Source organism: Mus caroli, chromosome 15, assembly GCF_900094665.2.
Source record: "Mus caroli chromosome 15, CAROLI_EIJ_v1.1, whole genome shotgun sequence".
Lineage (NCBI taxonomy): Eukaryota > Metazoa > Chordata > Mammalia > Rodentia > Muridae > Mus > Mus caroli.
This window is the reverse complement of record NC_034584.1, coordinates 1860829-1885689: the sequence shown is the minus strand read 5'-3', so window position 1 is coordinate 1885689 and position 24861 is coordinate 1860829. Positions and strand designations below refer to the sequence as shown.

The following is a 24861-nucleotide window of genomic DNA, read 5'->3' as shown; positions in this document are numbered from 1 at the left end:
AAAAGTTCATGGCAGCCATGAAGCGACAGCATTAGGGGGCGTGGGGATTGGGAAAATTATCTCTAGGTGGAGAGTGGAGATCCGGTTAATCCTGTTGGCCCAATCAATCACCTGACCAAGGACCATACCCTCAGGAAGTAGGGTCCACCTTAAGCTATGCTAAAGAGATAGGAGGCATTAATTTTCCCCTTAATGAGGTAAATTAGAATTTTTAAACATAATTTTAAAATAATGTTATTATTAAGTTGTCAAGCGTAGTCTAAAGCCTTCGGTCTATTTACTTAGGAACCATGATGTAAGTGACAGACAAACTAGTACTCGATTTCACCAGTTTATGCCACTGGTGGGAGAACCAGTTAGGCTTAACTAGATGCATGTTCAATACCCAAATAATCATCACTAACTATTGGCATTAATACTTCCTACTTGCTTCCTCAGGACCAGTGTTTCTAAGACGTTAGCCTGCATAAGTCATCTATAAAACCTTTTTTTTTTTCTTCCCTTCCTACTCTTCTCTCCTCCCTTCCCCTCCTCTCCATCTCTCCACTCTCCTCTCCTCCCCTCCCCACCCCACCCCTCCATCTCTCCAGACTCCTGCTGTATGGTTCAGGCTGGCCTGTAATTCCGGTGGCGTGCTGAGATTACGGCATTGTACCTGCACCCCCAGCAAGGCTCCGATTCAGTAGTGTGGGTATCTACAGTAGGTGTGGTATCAGTAGTGTGGGTATCCACAATGTTAAAATGTTCTGAGGTGACACTGATGGGGACAAACTTTAGCAACAACCTCTAGGCTTAAACTCACTATTTACTCTTTGCAAATGTTGAATGATATTTTTAGAGAGTGGCAAAAGAACAAGTCACTATCTTTGCAGGCCTCCATGAATATGACCCATAGAGATTATCCATCCCTAGATTTATACATAAATTAATGTGTATATAACTTCATCTATGTCCATGGAGCAAGCAAAAACCTCATTCATGAATTGGTATTACTAATAAGCAAGACATACCTCATTCATGTTTACCTCAGGTTCACTATCCAAAACACTGACGGCTTAATCATGTTTGCTGAAATAGTCACATGACATTTGTTCTTTAAGGTATACATCCTTTGAAATGTTTTAGTATGTTCAACTAAAAAAATGCATCTATCACTGATGTCCAATTCCCAAACATTTTCATCATCCCAAGATGGAATCCTATGCCAGCTGCAATCAATGGCCATTGTTCTCAGCCCCAGCCCTTGAAAAACAGGATATTCCTGTGGATTTCTCTATTGTGAACATCTTATACAAAGAAAGTAATGTAGTAACTGGCATTTTTGTTGTACATCTTTATGGTAGAATACCATTTTCAGGAGTCGCTAATACGACATTAGTCAGTACTTTAGCCCTTTCATGTCTGAAGAACAGCCCATGAAATAGATATACCAATTTTCTAATTAATCAGTCTCCACTGATCTCACTCTTCAGCTACTGTAATTAATGCTGAGAACTTTCTTGTGCATAAATGTTTTTAATCCTTTGGGCTCATAACTGGGAATGAAACTGCTGGTACATACAGTAGTTCTAGGTTCAGTGTTTTGAGGCAATGTTGACCTGTTTTCTACATGACTGTACCATTTTATACTCCCATCAACAACATAAAGACCTTGATTTCTCAATAACCTTGTCAATATTACAAGGTTGTATATATTATAGCCATCTAATGGGTGTGTAATAGCTTAATTTCATGTCCCTATCGACTGATGATTGTTGCAGTCTCCGCAGTCTCCGACCCGCGGCAACACAAATGACACAGACACCAAGTCGGGTTCTAGCAACAACTTTACTCGGGCTTTTTCTTTTACAGCTCTCTTCCCCAGCAGCTTCTTCTTAGGGCAAGGGCTAAACTACTCCTATTCTACTACTGGCTTCTACCTAGGGCAAGGGCTAAAATAAACTCTTACTACTCCCGTCTACTCACCTCCTTCTAGCTCCACCCCACCTCATCCAATCAGAATTCACACACGTTCCAGGCACGCGCTCAGGTCGTTCACAGATAGGCTGACAGGTCCTGATCACCAGGAACAGTCCACCCTGGCAGGCAGCCCACCCATGCAGCCTCACTGCACATGCTTGGGCAAGGCAGTAAACAAGTGGGTTTCACAGGGCTTACGGCCTGCTGCAGATGATGTTTTGAAAGCATACACATATAGAAATTGCTAGTTTTATATTTTAGAGAAATGTCCATTGAAGAAATTTTTTAAAAATTTTAGTGGTTCATTTGAGTACAATATTTGGCCAAGGCTGCCATAATAAATACCCTAGAGTATAGCTTAACCAACGGGAATCTATTTTCTCAGAGTTCTATTCACTGGAAGATGAAGATCAAGGTGTTGGCAGGGTTGGTTTCTCTTGAGGCTTCTCTTGTTGGCTTGACAACTTTCCCAATACATTCCCACATGGCCTTTGTGTGTCTCCGCTAACCCAACCCTACCCCATTCTAAAACACCAGGCATCCTGAAAAGGCCCTCACGTTGATACCCTTCCTGTGAATGCTTTATCTACAAATACTGTCATTAAGGAATTTGAGAGTCAACAAATGAACTTGACAGATACACAATTTCATTTATTGTTGAATCTAGTATATAGTTTAAGGACAGCCAAGGAAAAGAAAGCTACCATTGCTCCATCTTCCGGCCCATGGTGGGTTGTAAGATTTAACATTTCCATGGTAAAGGCTGTTGTGTTGTTCAGTTCCTGGCTGTAGAATACTTGCTCACATCACTTGGTCTCAGATTTTCTATGTAAGAAAATTCTAACTGGCTGGTACAGAGTCCTGTCTTGTCTAGTATGACATGGTGAACAAGCAGGTAAATGCAACCACATGGGTCAAGTTCAAGAAAGAAATGTGACTGCTAAAACTGTTGAAATGCAGTGGATCAGGAGTCGTGCAATCATTGGTATTTTCCCAAATGGCAAATGTTTCTCTCCATGGGTTTCCTCGTGGAGACACCACAAAGGGCCATGGTAAAATCCAGGCACAATAATACTGTTAGCTATGATTTTTAGCCTTGAATATTACATTAGAAAAATTCATGCAATATTAAACACTTATTTTCCATAACCTACTAGAACTAGTTTTAGAACAAAAAATAATGATATGGTCTCTACCATCCCCCTGCCTCATGCCTTCTGACTACCACGTCCAAACCTAAGCCTGACTCTGAAGGTTTGATCACATGATTGCTTTCCACGTCCATGAGAACAGGAACTAGACAACAAAACTTTACAGCAAAAGAGACCATTTAGTCACACTGTACATGAAGCTGCCGTGGGCCACAGTCAGTGCTTTAGAGTCAAGCAAGTATGGCATGGGGTAAAGGAAGAGAGGAAGAGAGCTTGACCTCTAGTTCTCAAATCAGCATCAACATCTCTGCCATTCATTCACCAATTCATTAATTCACTCACTCACTCATTCATTCACTCAATTCCTTGCTGTGGCACTCTCTCCACTTCCACCACGGAAGAAGGGGGCAGAAGAGAATACAGAACTGACCTGTGTCTTAAACAACACATGCTCACAATCTCAATAGTCACGTGAGTTCTTCACTTTCTCGAGAAGCATCAAACAGACTCTAATTCAAATGAGAACAGAATTCCACACATGGTGAGAGCAGTCAGTATCCACTGTGCAGCAGCTCGAGAACAAAGTGAAGCCATACAGAGGGAAGGAACACTAAGCCATTCCAAAATTTCTGTTTTTAAAATAGGTTGCAGCCAGGCGTGGTGGTGCACGCCATTAATCCCAGCACTCGGGAGGCAGAGGCAGGCGGATTTCTGAGTTCGAGGCCAGCCTGGTCTACAAAGTGAGTGCCAGGACAGCCAGGGCTACACAGAGAAACCCTGTCTTGAAAAAAAAAAAAAAAGATTGTTTGCATTACAAAAAGGAGAATTATAAATTCATTAAAGTTGGGGAGGTTTTGTAATATATACACAGAAATCAAAAAGTGCTTACTAACTCCAGGAAAAACAAGAAGTTCTGGAACAAAAGTATAAGTATGCCATACCTCAGTCAACTACATGCAGCAATTATACACACCATCACTAAATAATAGTGAATACAGACGAGCAAATCATAATGAATTCCATGGAGACAGTAGGAAAGAAACATACCACAAGCTAGATGTACAACAGGGCCAATTAATAATGTCTTAACTCAGAAGAAGTGGTGGAAAGACAGTAAAACCACATGAGAACAGCATGTACACTCCAGAAAATTTTCTACACTGTTGGTAGAAGTGCAAAATTAATGCAACCACCTTGAAAATTAACTTGCATGGTAATTTTGGGAACGGAAATATACCAAAATATGTCTTGATGCAGGGCATTATAAGATACAACAAAACTAAACAGTTCGTTGGTCTTCACCGGAGAATGCTAGGAAAGCAACATACTGTTTGTCAAATGTTAAATCACAGCAAGACTTGTTTGTGGGAACATGGACAGAACCAAAGATCACTGCATTAAGTGAGGAAGCCAGACTCAGAAAGACAAATCCTGTTCTTATTTCCTTTAATATGTAGAATCGAGAAAGCAAGCAAACAAGAGAGAGAGAGACAGAGAGAGAGAGAGAGAGAGAGAGAGAGCGAGCAATCTGTGTTGGAGGTATCTGTGTGCAGAAGGTGTGAAATATAAGACTAGCGGACCATGAGAAGGAAGGAGGAGACCTGAGGGAGGCCATGCGTGGCACAACAGATAATGGATTGTATATGACAAGAAAACAGAAGGGGGACTACCTGGGCAGAGGGACAGGGGAAGCAAGGAGGCCCGTGAGGAGGGATGAAGAACAAGAACAAAGTACATCCATATAACAGTGTCATAATTCTACCCATCATTTTGTGTGTTGACTTCACACTGAAAATGAGGCAAAAACAAAAACAAAAAAAAAAAGCAGCAGCAGCAGAAGCAGCAGCAGCAGGAGGTCTTTACTCCTAATGGCTTCAGTATATAAACTGTTCCCCACAGAAAGAAAATACAGTTGTTTTAGAAAGTTTCTCCTCAATTTGGGGGGGGGGGGAACAAAAGACAAACAGAATTATTCGTGTTGTTATGACTTCTAGTGAAATGATGACCTAGATTGGATGGTTACTCTCATCAGCTTGCTATCTGGAGTCACCAAGGACACGGACCTCTGGGAATGTCTACGAGGTGTTTCAAGAAGCAGCATCCACTCTGAATGTAGGTGGCACTGTCTCCTAGGCTGGGGTCCTGGGCTGAATAAAAAGGAGAAAGAGAGCTGAGTGCCAACATCCCGACATTTCTGCTTCCCCACAGCAGATGCAGTGTGGCCTTAAGCTCCTGTCACCGTGCATTCCACTCCTTGGTGGACTGCATCTTCAAACCAGAAGCCAAAGCTAGCCCTGCCTTCAGGTTTCTTTGTGAGGTGTTCCATCTCTGCAACCAGGAAAGTACACCAGAAAAGGGCAATCGGTGCATGCTGGTATGATATTTCACTTCTAGTAGAAGTCCTCCAGCCTGCCACCCTCCTCCCTGACACCTGCTCCCACCAAGAAAATGAATCTGAACAAGCCTCTAAATCTAACAATCACTTTATAAGCAGTATGAACACAGAAGAACATTAATAGTATAAGGTAGAATACAATAAGCAAAATATATAAATATGAAAATACTAAAGAAAAAACCGACTAGTTCCTTTTTAAAGTAATGGGGGTGGCAGGGAGAAGGTAAGTGGTCCCTACTGCTGAAGACACCATGTACCCCAGAAACAATGCCTAGAGGCCCCTGAGGTGGAACGACCTGAGTGCCCCCTCCCTGGCACCAGAAGGCACCATGCAAGCTTCCAAAGGAGGGAGGCAAGAAACAGTCCTAGCCAGCTAGATGACTGTGAACCACATCGATGACCAGCAGGGCATGATAACCCTGAGCATGCAGCCGCGGCACACAGAGCTTGGCAGTAACCAGCAGCTCTCTAATTAAACTTAAGATCCACTCAACAAAAGAGAAATCAGGCCCCGCCCTGGAAACACAGCCAACCACTCAGGAGTCGGGAAGACGTAGCTCTTAAAAGAGAACCACGTACAATCACCACCCTACTCAAGCAGCATGGTCCCTAACTACACTCTAAAGAGCTGTGCTTATACCCAAAGATGAGTGAAGTGTTCACCCCGCCTCCAAGAAACATCTCTCTGCTACAGATGGAGACCACTACAGAAAAGCACAGCCAATTAAAATGCAGAGCTGCGGAGCCCAGTCCCAGTGGCTACGCCTACAAAGCACTACTGCAGCTAAAGCTCAGGGGACACCGCAGACGAGGGGCAGACAGACTGTAAGAATCAGAAGATCATGCTGCAGAGGTGGCTCAGCGGTTAAGAGGACCTGGGTTCAATTCCCAGCATCCATATGGCAGCTCACAACTGCCTATAATTTCATTTCCAGGGGATTGACACCCTCACGGACATTCATGCAAGCAAAACACCAATGCACATAAAATTAAAAGGAAAAAAAAAAAAGCAAAAGATCAAGGGATTAGCTGCAAGATTGTGTCTCAGAAGCTACATCCAAAAAGCCCCACCAACATGACTGACCAAACATAGAACAAACACTGGACAGAGGAAAGCCCACGGGCCTCATGCTACACAAGCAACTACAGGCAACTGAGGAAAGCTCGGAGCAGAAGTGTTCCTCCTCAGGGAAGAACACACAAACTGATTGTCCAGAGCCAACTGGACTAAAAACACACAAGTAATACATAGAAGTAATACTATACAGACGGGACAGATTAAAGAATTTGTGTTTGTGTGTGTGTGTGTGTGTTGTGTGTGTGTGTGTGTTGTGTGTGTGTGTGTGTTGTGTGTGTGTGTGTGTGTGTGCTTACATACATATACATATACATATACATATACATACATATACATATACATATACATATACATATACATATACATATACATATACATATACATATACATATACATATACAATTAGTGAAAAGAGGCCATGGGTTTGAAGGAGAATGGGGAGGGGTATATGAGAGGGTTTGGAGAGAGGAAGAGAAGGGGAGAAATGATGTTGTATATGATAATCTCAAAATTTAAAGAACAATATCAACTAACCGCCCCCCCCCCCCCCCCGGAGCTCTGAGGAACTAAAGCACCAACCAAAGAGTACACATGGAGGGACCCATGGCTCCAGATACATATGTAGCAGAAGATGGCCTTATCTGACTTCAGTGAGAGGAGAGGCCCTTAGTCCTGTGGAGGCTTGATGTCCCAGCTAGAGCCACAGTGAGGTGGGAGTGGGTGAGTGGAGGAGCACCCTCATAGAGGTAAAGGGGAGGGGGGAGAGGGGGTGGAGTGGGTGTGGAGGGGTAACTGGGAAGGGGGATATCATTTGAAATGTAAATGAATAAAATTATTTTTAAAAATTAAGTAAGTAAGAGTTAAAAAAAATATTGGTGGGGGACAGGAAGGAGACGTTCAAGTACTAACAGACTGTAAGACCTATCAACATGGCCGTGAAGCTCTTTCAGAGCTTTCATAGTATCATTTGATGCCGCATAAAACCTGCACTATAGCTATTTTTAAAACAAAATTTGTAATTAAACATCCCCCAAAGAAAAATCTTGGCCTAAGTGACATCATGTGAAATTTCTATTAAGTCTATAGAAAGAACAGTAACACCTATAAAGTGTTCTGAGAAGAGTACACGGGGCTACTTCTCATTTTGGGGTGCTCAGCATAACTGAACACAGACATTCAGTAAAAGACTACAAGCCAATATCCTGTTATGAACAGACACAGAAATCCTTAATATACTATTACCAAATTGAATTGAGCAGTACTTAAAATGGATAATCCATCATGACTCAGAAAAATTTATCCTAGAAATGTAATTGACTTAACATTTGTATAGTAACTGTGTACCTTATCACAAAAAGACATAATTTACTTTTATTTATTTATATATTTATATATGCACTTGCTTATTTTCTGAGGCAGGTCTTGCTCCAGCTGTCTTGGATACCACAATGGCACCTCTGCTCCCAAGCACTAAGACGACAGGCCTAAGCCAGGTAGGAAAGAACTGTTTTACTATGAACGGTGCTAGACATCAAAAACAGAACCTCGGATTTTACTATTATCACATATAAAATGAACTTAGCAAACAACAAAACTAGTCACAAAAAGCTAAAGCAGAAAATATATAGTAGAAAATACAGAAATCCCTTGTGACTTAGGAGTTAAGAATTGATCTCTCAGCACGTAAGTACAACGGAAGAAGAGAAAAAACCCTATATACCGGCCTTCACCAAAGTCTAACATGTCTACTTTCTGAATAGTGTTTGAAGAAAACTACGGTAGAGAAAATATTCACAACAGTAACTCATAAAGAATTCTTATCCAGTGTTAGTTGTAAAATGGAGTAAGGAAATCAAAATTTAAAATGGGGAAATTTGAATCTATACTTCTCCCCAAAAGATAATGTTAGGTACATCCATGAAAAACAGCACCGGGCACTGGGATGCAGGCCAACCAGAAGTGCTTACCTCTCCTGGGCCTCAATCTCCAGCACCATATAAACCCGGTGTGATGGTCCACACCACCTCTGCTGTCACAACTGGAAAGGAAGAGAAAGGCAGATCAGTAGCTCAAGTTCGTCACACCTGGCTGAGCCAGAACACATGACACTGTGTCAGAAAAGAGGAGAAAAAAGGAAGAAATGCAGCCCCACATCACCAGGGAAATATAGACTTAAAATATAACATCCACTAGCCTGTCTAAAATAATAAAGATGAACAATACCAAGATTGACAAAGGTATGAGAAAATGAACACCTCTTCAGCAGCTGCTAGTAAATACAGAATAAGGCAAACTTTGGGAAATAATTTGGGAGATCTTTAAAAGTTTCATGTAAGTTATACAGACAACAGGAGTCGTAACCATTTAAGATAAAGAAAGTAATACATATGTCCATAAACAGAATGAACAATTTGTACATAGCAGCTTTACTCATAATAAAGCAAAACAACCAAAACGTTCATGGTGACCAATAGTAACCTGTTGTACATTCCTACAAGAGAATACTCAGGAACAGAACAGAAGACATTACTGACATGTGCACTAACACGGATCAGTCTGAGCATGGAAGAACTTCACATACACTGTGCTCAGCAAACTATGCCAGGCATAAGAGTGCAACTGTACAGTCTATCTGTTTATAATCCTATAAAAGTAAAGTCTAACTGACAGCACAGAAAGCAGACAGGGTCCTGGGGTGCAGGCGAACTAGAATGCATAAAATGTCGGAGACTTTCTGGGTGGATGGAGAACTACTCGTGATGGCAGTGACGGCAGAGATGCACCATCAGCAAACTTAAAGTGCTTGCTGTTCCCTATATTTAAATTATAGTCACTTAAGAAAAGACAAAGATGGGCACGGGATATTATCACTCACTCCACAGTCCCCCCTTCAGCTTTATGCTTTACTACTATTCCAAGCAGTAGACCTTTTAGTAATGTAAGCAAATCTTTGTGTTGTCTTGTAACAAACATCATTCATTTTCAATAAAACCTCCACAACTTTAAAAAAAAAAAAAAAAAAAGCAGAAATTAGGATTTTTACATTTTGTTTTTACTAAATTTCATGCTTGCTTTGAAATACACTCAATCTTTATTAGTATGTAAGGGGGTCTTAAATGATCCTATGTGAGCCCAAAGTCAACCCTAGTATTTAAAGGAGTCCTCTTGGCCTCTGACCTACCTAAGGGGACAGCTAGGGACATGGAGGTTATGCCAGATGACCTCACAGATGTACTGGCAGTTCTGAAGTGCGGGTGCGGTTCCCCCACTCCCCACCTCCATCCCCGCCCACCCCCTCCTTTTCATTGCTCCCCATCACAATGCAGCTGGAAGGAGCCGTGACCAACCCAGAGAAAACAGGAGAACCGGACCAGTACATCCGGTCCTCCGTCTCCCTGGGAGGTGGGAGGCAGAGCAGGATCCTTTGGTCACTGGCTGGTCTAAGAAGCAAGATGAAAGGAATTCATTCCTACCTAACCTGCTTACCTGCTTGCCCAACGGAGTTGGTTCACATTGGTTAGCTTTCCCACCACCCTCCAAGTACAACATAGGCAGTTCACACATTGATACTCACTAAGGAACTGAATACTAGCCAAAGGGACACCATGGCTCTTGCATTCATTCAACGTAGCCCTAGTCAATTTTGCACGTGGTTAAGGGACACAACTTCAGATAAAAATCTTCATTTCATTTAAACTTACTTCTGTAAAGGGGTAATTTACAAACTGGCGTGCTTTAATACTGGTTTTAGAAGTGAGTTTCTCTAACCTACAATGCCAGCAATCATAAACTCATCTCAGAAAATCCCATTTTAGCACACACGCTGAAGATGATGATTGCGGTTCTTGTGTTAGCTCCTAAATCATTCAGACATACGCTATGCCATGAAACCCCAGCCTAGAATGTTTGTTACAAAGTGGGGTTTGAAGGGTTTCTGACTGAAGGAAATTTAAGAGCTGATTAATAATTAATTCTCTTACTGCTGGGAAAGAGGAGCCAGCCTGTGAGTCACCGTGCAAAGCATAATCTGCAAGCGGACAGGGCTGAGCTGTCCTGATACAATCATGAAAATACCAGTTTTCTAAAACAACTCCTTCACTGGTTTGAGCTAAGAGCAACTTAAAATCGTTGCATGCTTATGCCATCACATCCTGCTTTGTCCAAAGGCTCCGTGCAGTACACATGAGCTCTGACAGGCCTCCTTATAACTTCCCGAGACTGTGAGGTAGTTATGATAGAATGCTTGTACCCTAGGCACTGCATCCTAGCAGGTAACACGAGTCTCAAGTTTACAGGTATGGTCTCGATGTGTAACACTTGAGTAAATATCTAGAGCATATAAATTTTGAAACCAGAACAACACAAATCCATATTCAATATAATTTTAATCACTAACACTGTTGTTTATGATCATTCATTAAATATAATTATATCATTATGAGTATCATCTTCTCCAGATTCATAAAATTCGAGTGTTATTAGAATTAACACCTTTAGTAAACTTTTATATACTGTTGCTCACACCCCAGCAAAATAGTGGATGTATGTTTAGCTTCCTACGCGGAATGATAGCTAAAGTATCTTTTGGGGTCTGGAGAAATGAACCTTTCTTTTTTTTTTTTTTTTCCGTTTTTCGAGACAAGGTTTCTCTGTATAGTCCTGGCTGTCCTGGAACTCACTCTGTAGACCAGGCTAGCCTCGAACTCAGAAATCTGCCTGCCTATGCCTCCTGAGTGCTGGGATTAAAGGCATGCGCCACCACACCCGGCAAAATGAACCTTTCTTTTTTCTTTGTAACTCATTCTCCCCTTCCCCACATCTTACATCTATTTTGTAACTTATACTGGGGTAATAGAAAGACCAGCATGACCCACCAATACCAGGACAGTTGAAACAACAGGTTCAGCAGCAGCAAAGCAGCATGCAGGCCATGTGTGGGCTTGCGTCTTTGGAGGTAGAGGCACAGATTCTACGCCAAGAACAATCTCTAACTGACAACCATCTTTCAGTTTCACAAGCAGTAACTTCATTCAGATAAAAGACTATAAAAGAGAGAGAAGTGAGATGTATTTCCGAACTAAGACAAGTTCTTCCTAGAACTAGCTAGCTAGCATGTGTAAGGGGTCATACCAAGTGACTCACATATACTTCTACACAGGAAAAAAAAGATATACAAATCTAATTGTCAAAATCTAAGAGGAAAATCTCCAAAACACAGAGGGAAAACTATTCACAAATTATATAATAAACAGGTATTTGTATGTAACATATCAAATGTGACATATCAATTCTCTTGGTATCTAGGTACTCTCTGAGAATATCCCTTGTTATTTAACAAAATAATTTTTTTAGTCATTCTAAAACTCTCTTCTATCCAGGGGCTAATTATCTGAAGATATAATTGGGGAGGGCGGTATATAATACTTCTTAAGGAAAGTGCTGATTCTCTAACTCTGAAAAAAAAAAAAAAAACCTAGTGAACATTCCTCTAAAATACTTCAAAAATATCATCCTCATAAAAATACAGACCACATTTATATGTGCCAACAGTTTTTGCTAAGACTACATAATACAACTGAGATAATTTATATCTCTTAAAGAAAAAAGTTTCATCATTAATAGCATCAGAATGAACAGCACCTAACAACTGCATATACTTGCACTATAATACATGCAACAAAAACAGTAACTCAGCAATAATAGTAGTGGTTTGTGACTGTGACTGAGAGTCTCTAATAAACTTCTTCTTGTGTTGTTTTATTTTTCGACCGATTTTGCTTTTTTCTGAGGCAAGGGCTTGCTACGTTGCCCAGGCTGGCCGTGAACTTACAACTCTCCTGCCTTAGCCTCCTGAGTGCTGGGATTACAGCCTTTGCTACCACTCCTGACTCTGATCTGCTTCCTTACCATACCCACCTCGTACTTGTGGGTTACACTATTCATCACATCCCAGCTCCCTGTCAGTCACACACTGACACACTAAGAACTCTGTCTTTTTACTTTTAGAGAGATTTTATACTTAATCGAAATTGTAACTATTTTTTTCATTTCACTGAACAGTTCCCAAAAAAGCTATTTAGAAAGATGTTTGTAAATTGTTCACTGCAAAGTTATAAGCAAGACGTGTTAGTCAGCTATGGTAGATCATACCTGTATTCCCAGCAGTCTAGATGCTGAGGCAGGAAGATAACCCTGAGGCTAGCATGGGCTAAAGACAAGAAATGCTTTCAAGGTTCTTCACACTTTCAAAAATAAGAAAAAGAGGTCTGAGGATGCAGCTCGGGCAGGGAGCTAATCCAGCGCTCTAGGGTAGTTAGCCTCTCCCCTAAAAGAATAAAAGGAAAGAAACTTTTTTGACCAGGATAATGCAGGAATAGACTTTACTGACAATCTGCAAATGCCATTCATCTTGACAAAGGACTGACTTGTGGTAAAGATGACTCAATCTTGACAGTAAAATGAATCCATCTCTGACACACCGGTATCCAGTTATCAAGTACTGAAGAAGACACTTAACACTTTTTAACTTTAAAGTCAAAACAGAAGCACAAATTAGAACATTAGAACAACAACAAGAACAACGAAACCTTCAAAGAAATGTTCAGGACACATACATCTGCATGCATTTTTAGGCAAACTTGAAATATTTCAAATATTCACATATAACAAAGCAATAACTTTGAATCCAAAAGAATGTCAGCAATATTCAATCTTGATGAAAACTTACACTGGTGAAGCAAGAAAAATGGGAGAATGACAACAGCAGATTTACAGGAGGGAAAGAAACCGCACACTTCTTCCTTTATCACAAAGCAAAGTCTCCGTGTCAGCACTGTAGTAACACGCCTGTCAAGACACACTATTCAAGAACACACTTTCCAAACTGTGCCTTTAAGGGTACTTTCCCATACAGTCAAATTAAATGCTTATCAATCAAAACACATTTCACATAAGATGCTAACCTTAAGTATATATATTGAAGTTACAGAAGCACAGTCCACTCACTAAAGAATAATTCCACAACTTGATTTTTGTATGTTTCACCTAAAAAAAATCGTTTTAAAACAGGATTTCTTTTTTCCCCTCTTCCTCCACAGTGCATATCCCTATGTCATCAAAACATTAAGTAGCAAACAAACAAAAAGGAAAAGATTCAAACACCTCTCCATTGTGTATGGCTTCACCGGGCTTTGATAAAGATGGAGCCATCTGGGGTGGAAGAGCCCTCTTCCTTCTCGTTTACGATCTCTACAGTCCCAGACGCCGACACAATAACCATTGTTTTATTTGCAGACACCGACTTCTGTTTTTCTGCCACGGCTGCACAAACAGCAACAATCTCATCGCTTTCAAAGTCATAGTCTGGGATGGACCCTGGAGAGAGGTCTGGGCCTTCCGGGGGCATTTCTTTGTTTTCAATCCTCTGGGCTACTTTCTGCTGTTCTTGGAGCTTTCTGGCCCAAGAAAGGTCTTCCTTCCAGAGTTCAGGGTTCATCGGATATATGTGCAGGGCTACTTGAAAGCTTCGAATTGCCTGGGAGGAAAGATGGTTTTATCTGGGTTATTTCTAAAAGTCTCCAAGTTAGGTACAATTACATACCTACAAGTAAGTATGGGTACATATGTTGGCACACACACACATTTATATAAATATAATTTTTACAATTAATTTTTTAAAAAGACAGGATTCTGCCATAATAATTAGATAATTATGGTAGAGACAAAACACAAGTGTGATGGGGAAGACTGACAAAATTCTGGTTTTAGTTTAAAAGCTACTAAATCAGGGGCACTGCTATGAGGGTTTAAGCATCTTAAAAGAATCATGCTATTCACATATTTCAACATGGGACAACTAGTATACCACATAATAAAAGAAAAAAATCATAGGATTTGTCCCAATAGATGAAGATATATCATTTGACAAATTCTGTATCTCTATGATTAAACACTTAAACACTTAAAGAAAGAGTCAAAGTCCTTAGTCATCAGGGAAATGCAAATAAAAACAAATCTGAAATTCCATCTTATACCTATCAGAATGGCTAAGATCACAAACTCGAGTGATAGCACAAGCTGGTGAGGATGTGGAGCAAGGGGAACATTACTCCACTTCTGGTAGGAGTTCAAAATTGTATAGCCACTTGGGAAATCAATCTGGCAGGTTCTCCGAAAACTGGGACAAGTTCTATCGCAAGACCCAGCTATACTACACCTGGACATATACCCAAAAGATGCCCCACTATACCACAGGGACACTTGTTCAACTATGCTCACAGCAGCTTAATTCATGATAGCCAGAAACTGGAAACAACCTAGATATCCGCCAACTGAAGAATGGATAAAGAAAATGTCCTACATCTACACAATGGAATACACTATTCAGCTATCAAAAATAAACACATCATCAATTTTACAGGCAAATGCATGGAACTTGAGAATATCATCCTGAGAGAGGTAACCTACACCCAAAAGGACATGCATAGTTTGTGCTCACAAATAAGTGGATGTTAGCCATAAAATACAAGATACCCATGCTACACTCCACAGACCCAAATAAGCTGAACAAGAAGGCCCAAGTGAGGAGCTTGAATCTCATTTAGAAGGGGGAATAAAATAGTCATAGGAGGCAGGTGGAGGGAGGGAGCTGGGTAGGAGATGTGACATCGATGTGACATCGAAATGGGGTGTGAGGGGCAGGAGGTGATGCTCAGGACCAGGTGTAGTGTACTGGCTAGTTTTGTGTCAACTTGACACAGCTGGAATTATCACAGAGAAAGGAGCTTCAGTAGAGGAAATGCCTCCATGAGATCCAACTGTAAGGCATTTTCTCAATTGGTGATCAAGGGGGAAAGGCCCCTTGTGGATAGGACCATCTCTGGGCTGGTAGTCTTGGGTTCTATAAGAGAGCAGGCTGAGCAAGCCAGGGGAAGCAAGCCAGTAAAGAACATCCCTCCATGGCCTCTGCATCAGCTCCTGCTTCCTGACCTGCTTGAGTTCCAGTCCTGACTTCTTTCAGTGATGAACAGCAATGTGGAAATGTAAGCTAAATAAACCCTTTCCTCCCCAAGTGCTTCTTGGTCATGATGTTTGTGCAGGAATAGAAACCCTGACTAAGACAAGTAGAGAGGGAGAGACAGGGGAGATGGCCAGGTGGCCATGAGAATGAATGGAAATCTGCATGGCAGTGGGGAGTTGAGGGAAGTATATTAAGGACATAGGAAAGACCTGGGATAGGGGAGGTGCCCAAGAATCAATAGGGGTGACCTTAGCTGTGACTCTCTACATTGGAAATATAGAACCTTAAGAGGCCATCTCCTGTAGCCAGCCAGGAACCCAGGTGGAGCAATAGGGACAGCAACCCATCCACAAAACTTTCGACCCAAAATTTATTCTGTCTACAAGAAATGCAGGCACAGGAGATGGAGCAGAGACCGAGGAAAATAGCTAACCAATAACCGGCCCAACATGAGACCCATCCCATGGGCAAGTACCAACACCTGACACCTGGACCCTTGGGGGCTCTCAGAGACTGAACCATCAACCAAAGAACATATGCAGGCTGGACCTAGGCTCCCCTACACATATGCAGCAGATATACAGCTTGGTCTTCATGTAAGCCATGAACAACTAGAGCGGGGGGCTGGTCCCTGAAGCTGTGGCACATGTGTGAAATCTGTTCCCTTAACTTGGCTGTCCTATTTGTCTTCAGTGGGAGCAGAGCCTAGCCCTACAGAGCCGATGTGGCAGAGTGAGGAAATAGCCAGGGAGGGCCTCCACTCTCTCACATGAGGGAGGGACTGTGGCAGGAGGGAACCAGAAGGGGGGAATGGAGTTAAAGATATAAAATGAACAAAAATAAAATAATAAAAATGAAGAGTTATTGTTCACAAAACAGTAGTACAGTGATGCAAAGAAATACCCAATTATGCAATTGAAACATGTAGCATAAGAATTGTCACTGGGTAAAATGAGACTGGGGAAAGGAGGGAAAACATCAAGGAATGAAGACTTTTAGGCAGTGTGTATCACAAACAGCCACCAAGGAAAACAAAAGGTGATAATGACCTATGCCCAGCTGACAAGGCGGACCCAGCGAATTTCAGCACTGGAGGCTAAGGGCTTCGTAGGGAACAGAACCAGTGTTCACTCCCTACTAGTTTGCCTGCTCTCCTCTCCCTTCCAGCTTCTCCCGGAAATCGTAAATATTCTTCAGCAATCCTCTTCTCTCGTCGCCGTCACTGGTGTTGCTGCTGCTGTTGTTGTTGTCTGCCCTCTTTCTTCCATGTTCTTACTCTCTCAGTCCCTATCACCTAAACTAGAATTCTCCTAACACGCCTCTCCTGCTCTGCACTGCTCTTGCCCTGCTTTCTCAGTCTCCAGCCCACTGGGTGGATGTATTTCCTCTAAGTATTCTCTAGAGAACAAGATACACTGATAGGAAGGGGAATAGGGTTAGGAGGGAGGGGAGAAGGAGGCAGGGAAGACTGCACTAAGGATATTTGAAGGAATGTTCTTGAGGAGTCATTTGATTTTTTTATGTACCTAACATTATAGACAATGCATATTTCTGTATCTGTGTACATGCACATACATGGTTTAAGTGACGCTATGCCACTTGGACGAGTAATGCTCCACTCAAGAGCCATAGACGAGGAAAAACTCTAGTACCAGGCATGAGAAACTCACTTTCAAGGTGTTGATCAGGGTAGTCCAAGAGACTCCAAAACATTTTAGGGTATTGCTACTGCTTTTGGTTGACTCTGAGGTGGAGCGTTAAATCCCTATTGCTGAAGAAATCATACATTTGAGATACAAGACTCAGAAAATCTGAGCAGGATCTGACCGGAGAGCCCCCTCCCTGGGATGAATGCTCATACACTGGAAGATATATATAAACTACCTCAGAGGGGAAGCCACCAAAGGTCCTACTCAGCTGTGACGCCTCTGAAGCACTACAACACTCAGCATGGCAAACTATCCCTAAGGTTGCAATAAGGAGATCTGTATCTTGGTGGGAACCAATGGCTATCTAACGGGATTTAATGCCAGCTCAATGATGCTTGGTACTGGAAACCTAGCCAACCTGCTGAGGCTCCTGAGGTCTCGGACCTCAGAGGAGAACCTTCTACTGCCACTTTGATAAACCAGCACTATATATAACTGCACTGTAAATACTATCCTTACAGCCACGAGTAAGTGTAGCTCTCACCACTCATCAAAGAAACCCCTCTTGGCAACAGATGGAAACCATTACAGAAAAGCACAACTGCCCAAAACATATAAACAACTGATTCAAATCCACAACACAGCTTCTGGACCTAAGGCCAGGGGCCATCAAGGACGACTAAGAAGCAGAGGCCTAGGAAATCTGCTGGGAGACTGTATTTCCCAGAAAAGCCTCACCCATTATACCGCAAGAATCTGCGCGCCTAAACAAGGCCACCTACACCTCCATCAGACATTGTAATGAAGAAGGGGTAAAGCACGCAGGACCCTACCACGAGAAAAAGAACTGCAGACACATAAGGAACCCTGAGAGGAGAGACGGGCATTGCAGGGATGGGCACCCTGACTGTCATCCAACACCATGTGCTCAATCCTGAAACCACACCAATTAACACCAAACTGACCACACAGGTTATACTTATACAGTTGTAGATTTACATATACTATATATGTATGTTATATACAGCTACAATAACAGAAAAGAGACCATGAACTTGAGAAGGAACAAGAAGGAGGACACAGGAAGGGTTGGTGGCAAGAAAGAAAAGGGGGTGACGATAAAACTACATTTTAACTTTTAAAAATGTCAAAATAGAAAAGGATGAAATACAAATGGCCAATAAACATGAAGGAACGTTTATCCTCATTAGCTATTAGAGAACATAAATCAAAACTCAGTAAGATTTCATCATGAAAAGCATGAAGGGCTTTTTAGGAAAAACTGATGTAACACTGACCTAGCTTTGATCCAGCTACAGCACTCCTGGGTATTTACTCAAAGGACTCCAAGGAGACACGACACGGAGGTACTTACACATCGATAGTTAAGCAACAACTACTCACAACAGCTAAGTAAGAAACAACCCAGGTGTCGACATCAGAGCAAGGGATAAGAAAACGGTGGTATGTGTATATATATATATATACAATGCATTTTTTAAGCTATAAAGAAGAATGAACTTATATTGTTCTCAGGAAAATGGATGCAATCATATTAAGTGTATCAAGCCAATCTCAGAAAGACAAACATCATATATTTTCTCTCATCTAATGTTCCTAGATTTTATAGTCACATAAAGTCATCTCTATATACATTAAATGACACAAAAGTAAATTAGTCTAAGGGAACAAAGTGCAGTGACAGGGTGGGGTAGGGGAAAAGGAGGGTAGAGAGAACACAGGAGACCAGGGGCAGGCAGTAAGGAGTAACATGCACCTGTAAAATATCGACTTTGAAGATCAAAATAGACTTCAATTTGAGCATTATAAGAATCTAATTTCCTTACCAGGACTATCTCTCCTAATCCAAGCTGAGCTCGACCTAAAGTTTGCCACGCCTCCCACGAGTGTGGGTTACGCTTGACAGCCATCTCTGCTGCATGGACTGCTGGAAACATTTCATGAAGAGACAGCAGGACCTGTGTGCCAGAAAAAAAAAAAAAAAAAAGAAAGAAAAACCTGTCATAAGCATACGTAAAATAAACTGACAAACTACTGGTTGGTAACCATACACAAACAATGATTTTCCTGTAGAAAATATATTTTAATCTGTCACACAGCATTTCCATGACTTTTATTCCCTCCTTTATATTCGTTACCTTTTTTCACTCCCAAATTAAATGAAAATATAAAGCATCCCTATGTCTATGTGGTCAAAACCAAGAGGTTGTAGTCCAGCCACAGTAGCTCGGAGCTACCTGAAGGCCAGCTTCCACTTCTAGTTACTCTATTTACAATGCACTTTTTAGGGAACACTCAAGTCTTGCTGCTAAAACTAGATAAATAAGTTTGTTTAACCAACTACCCTGTCCCAAGCACACATCTACCTGTTAAGAAAATCAAACAGCCTGTGGACCTCAGAACTGGGCTTTTCAAGCCTCACAAACCAGAACAGTCACAGCACGGGAGAACTGAATGCTTAACTTCTTTTTGCATTTATAATCTTTGGGTCTATGAACATTCTGGAGCATTCCTGACACAAGTACCAGTCTTAGGTTCTAAATTAAGTTCTTCGTGTATCTCACTATAAATCTTGCCTCAATTTGCACATATCTTAGCTCTGCACCTGAAAGCATCCAAGTGAAGGGCTTTACAAAGCCTGCTTCAGTGGACTTAACTAATGTGGAGTCCTCCTCAATAAAGTAGCTCAAGTCTGGGAAAGCATGTGACTCTCATCTGAGAGGATTGTGTGGCAATGCCTGTTAACACAGATCAAGGCTTGATTGCAACAGTTGTCAAAAATTACACTTAATGCTCTTCTAGAGACTTTCTTTTGTTATTTTAACTTTTGAGAGTTTCTCTATGGAGCCCAAACTGGCCTTTGTCTTAGTCTTTCTTCTTGTCTCTGTCTAAGCGCTGGGACTTCAGTCACGTGCCACCAATGCCCATCTCTGCTTGAGACTTTTAGTATTTCTTAAATACCTAATTCAGGTGCTCAGAGACTTTCTGTATAGAATTTTTCCACAAAATATTAGCAAAGTAGGCTTACTACATTAGTTTTCTAGCTGGTAGTAACTATGCCAGCCTTCAGTAGGATCTACACATTTGTTTTCTCGCTACCTCGTCTGTATTTACCTTTTGGGCAGATGTGACTTGAGAAGTTCATTTTCATTCTTAAGCCTTACTTAAGCTTACTTAAGTTCCAGTGGCTTTTCCAGACCTAGCGAGGTCTAAAGGTTTGTTCCTCAGTGCTTCTTTTGGGCAGCAAGCGCTGTGGGGAATTCTTTCTATCAGACAGATTCAGTTTACATACTTTTTTCTAAGATTAGCACATGCAGAGATAACTAGAGAGGGTGTAAACTTTGAAAGGAAATCCTAGAAGTTGAACTCAAATTATCTTAACATTTGTTCTTTTAAGCAAGATATATCTCAGAACCGTTCAGTGGCAAGGTCTGGTCCACTAAGAAATCCATCTTGATATCAATCACAAAGTTAACATGGGTTACATAACTTCCTATAGCAAATGTTCTACTAACCTATTCAAGTAAGCCCAGATGAAACCAGAGAAGGCATTTCTAGCTTTTCTTTAATGACTAATAGAAAGAACCATTGTGTAGTGTTTATCACGTCATAAATTCTCTTTCAAATGTTAACAAGAATACACACACACACACACACACACACACACACAAAATCCTGGGAAATACAAGAAATGAAAGTTATCTAGTGAAAATGTTGTGTCCTGGTTCTTCTGAGGAAGCTGCTCTCCTTCCAGGAGCGTCCTCTCCTCAGTCTCAGCAGCAGGGCTATCCCAGGCAGAGACTCCTTCCTCTTCCACAATACTTAGACCAAGCCTGATGACCTGGGTATCCTGTAGGCACGTGTGTGAAGGTCTTCCAGACTGAAGGCAAAAGTTCAGGTTCATGCAGCAAGATGAGCAGGTCCTTCACTGCTGTGGCTGTCATATCCACAGGTGTGTCTTTGCTGCCATGTAACTCGCTGTTGACATCTCTTAAGGCCTGACTCTGTGTTTCCTGTCCATTCATGTGTACTTGTGACAGACAGCCTGGAGAGGTTTCCAGTAAGTTTGGGATGACTACTACCTTTTCCAAGTTTATTTCCAAGGGTTCTTCCTACACTTTTGCAGAAAGTTTGTCTTTTTCTCTTCCTATTTTTTCTCTTCTTTATCTTCTAGATATTCCATGCTCTCCCTGACTGACACTAAAATCCTCTGCTCAAATCCCTTCAGCTGTTGGACACAGTACTCATCAATGGGCTTTACTGTTTTTATCATTTCTAACCATGGTTTTGGAGATGTTCCCCAAAAGCCAAGGTAAGCACAAAGTCCTTGGTGATGGAGTAGATGCTTTCCTTTACTCTAGTACAGCAGTCCGAGACAGCCATCTCACCCCGAGCAGGTGAAGGACTAGAGCAGCCCTGGGAAGTTCCTGCAGTGCAGAGTCTTCAATGACTTCCAAGGTATATTTTTCAAGAACTGCTCATAAAACTTGTCTTTATCTTCTGCCAGTTCAGTGAACAGGTCTAAGCAATTTTTAACCAAATTCATTTTGATAACATTTAAAATATTGCTGTGACAACTTATCCCAGGAACTATTTGGAGGGAGATCCTTGGAATGTGCCTGCCCTGTAATGACAACCATATACTCAGGGATTCACTTCTTACACATACCCATGATACAAACAGTAAGCATGCAACTTAATGTGATCCTTTTCCCTCTGCTTTCAAAGAGATCAAAAGGAACATGTCTTAGGACAAAAACAAACAAATGCCCTGCTTCACTGTCAAGCCTGTTTCCCAGCCACTGGCCACGCCCTTGTCCACATTCGTCATCACTAATGTCCTCAGGGCTTCTGACCCAAACAGAATTGTTTTTGCTGAGTGTTTCTTGACCAATGTACCTTTGCTTAGTCTTGTTTTTCTTTTCACCATTTGTCTTAGTTAAGGCTTCTAGTGCTGTGAGGAGACACCATGATCACAGCAACTCTTGTAAAGGAAAGCATTTAACTGGGGCTAGCTTACAGTTCTGAGATTGAGTCCACTGTTACCATAACAGGAAGCATGACCAAAATGGAAAGGTAGCTTAGGGTTCTACATCTGGATTGATCAGTGGACAGCAAGAAAGGAGTATTACACTTGGCCTGGCCTGAGCACCTGAGACCTCAAAGCCTCCCGACAGAGACACACTTCCTGCAACAAGGCCACACTTCCTAATAGTGCCACTCCTAGGAGCCCATGGGGGCCATTTTCTTTCAAATCACACTATCCTTCTCCCCTCCCTCCTCCTCCCTCCTCCTCCTCTTCCTCTCCCTCCCCTCTCTCCCTCCTCTTCCCTCTCTCTCTCTGAATGAACAGCTGCTATTTAAGGTTTGTTTCCAGACTTCTTCCTTGTCTTCTGCCTCATGACCACTGATTTCTCTATCACACTCCTCCACAAAGGAAGTAATGGGTTAGCCAATAAACTGAGACTTATTAATAATTTACTTTATTATTCTTTCCTCCAAGTCCTCAGTTTGGTCTTCTTTCAGAGATACAATAGCCTTTGTTCCATGGTCCACAGAGCCCCTGTGACAGTCTTCACTGAGAATGATCCCTCTGCTGAGGATTCCCAGGTATGCTGTTCGATCACTATTCTGGGTGCTCACAGTCACCTTCTCAGCAACCAAATATACAGTAAAAAAACAACACCAAACTGGCCAACCACAAAGATATCTGCAGCAACCTGCAAAGCCTCAATGAAGGCTTCATCCCAAACCTGGCACAGTAGCGAAGTTGTTGATCAAGTCATCCCTGGTCGTTCTCATTCCAGCATCCACAATAGATATTTAATCCACAATAGATATTTAATCCTGTTTGCTAGGAGCAGTAACAGCTCCTTCCCAATGTCTTGTTTCTGTTAAGCTCTCACATCTAATTCAGCCAAAGCACCTGAAAATTTTGAAATGAGCCCCCTAAGAAAGGTCTCTCTGAGTAGAAATTATTAATAATCAAGTAACATTAACTGGGCAATTTGTACAGGAGAGGCAGCCTCAACCTCTTCCTCTTCCACAGTCCGGCTCAGGTCTGGGTTTCCTCAAGCATCTTTGCTGAGTGACTAATGCATGCTTTAGCAGCAGCTCTGGGATGCTGAAGCAATAGACCCATAACATTTTTTTTAAGTATCTTCCAAAACACAATACATTTTCATTTTGAAAAAAACAAAAACAGTACTAGTAGACAACTAATTTATAAGCAATGTAGAAACTTTCCATCTATTTAAAAAATTAACTAGTAATTTTATCTATATGTTACATTTTCTTAGAGCTAGGTTGAAATAATAGTTGAGCTCACTGCAAAAGCAAATGCATTTCTAATTTTATACACAAAACAAAGCTATATACAATATGCTAAAAATGTTTAAAAACAATTGTATTAGAAAAGAGGAGAAAGAGCAGACAAATTAGTTCATCACTGCTCAGTGAGCAGCCACAGCATAATTACAGAGTAAAAGTCATATTCCTTATCAATATTACCTGTGATTTCATCTCATAAAGGGTGGCATCATCTGGGGTTAGCTGTAGTGCTTCATCCCACTTCTGAATTGCCTCCTTGTATCTGCAGTTGTTAAAGTTACATTAATATCATATTTTAACTCTTCCAGAGTACATGTTAAATTTAAAAATCAGGAACTTGAAAATAATCCACTAGGAAACTTTTCTATTAAAGATTGCTAATAATGTTTAAAAAGCATGGGTAAATTAAAGAAATTAAAGGAGAAAACAACAAAAGAGAATAGGGCAAAATATACATAAGAGAGCTTACAAATCGCCTTCTACGATTCTGGAGCCTGAGCTAGCACAATGGCTAAGGGGCAAATCCTAATGTCCGAGTCAATCCCTGGATCCCACCTAACGGTTGAAGCAGAGGACTAACTCTATAGGCTTGTCCTCTGACCTCCACACACACCAGAGCACTTACACATTATTATTATTAATTATTATTATTCTTTAAAAGCGATTTGTGGGCTGAGAAATCAAATGTCTTTCTTTTTTAATTAACTTCAATGATGGGATATGTACTCTAAAGGATTTGTCTTGAAAGCTTACAGTCCAGTTCCATGCCTAGGTTCTGCTATAGCAATCTACCTGGCAGAGATGACAGTCGTCCTGACTAGTTTTATGACAACTTGACACATCTAAATTCATCTGAGAGGAAACCCAAATTCAGAAAATGTCTCCATAAGGTCAGATTGTTAGCAGGAAAACCTGTAGGGCATTTTTTAAATTACGGGTTGAGCCTGTTATGAATGGGACCACTGGACTGGCAGTCTTTCTCTACAAGTAGGCCCAGCAAGCCAGTGAGCAGCACTCCTCCACAGCCTCTCTACAGCTCTTGCCCCCAGGCTCTTGTCTTGTTTGAGCTCCTGCCATGACTTCATTCAACGATGAGCAGTGATGTGAAGATGTAAGCAAAATAACCCCTTCCCCCACCCCAATGGTTTTAGTCATGGAAAGGACAAATATCTATTTTTGTTCATAATACAAACACACGCCAAGCTTAAAAGATGGGTAAAATGCACCCAAAATAATAAGCAGATAATGTCTGGTAAGCT

General features: G+C 41.4%; 1 protein-coding gene across 4 annotated transcripts in view; it reads right to left on the bottom strand.

The window, feature by feature from the left end:
* Positions 1 to 12938: 12938 nt before the first annotated feature.
* The window catches only part of Ttc33 (tetratricopeptide repeat domain 33), a 34223-nt gene continuing 22300 nt past the window's right edge, over positions 12939 to 24861 (bottom strand). For all 4 annotated transcript variants that reach the window (XM_021183158.2, XM_021183157.2, XM_021183159.2 and 1 more), the window contains exons 3-5: positions 23783 to 23864; positions 19099 to 19230; positions 12939 to 14117 (exon numbers count right to left, since the gene is read on the bottom strand). In XM_021183158.2, coding sequence (XP_021038817.1) covers positions 13764 to 14117; positions 19099 to 19230; positions 23783 to 23864 — 568 coding nt within the window. In that variant the 3' untranslated portion in view covers positions 12939 to 13763. The remainder of the gene's footprint in view (positions 14118 to 19098; positions 19231 to 23782; positions 23865 to 24861) is intronic.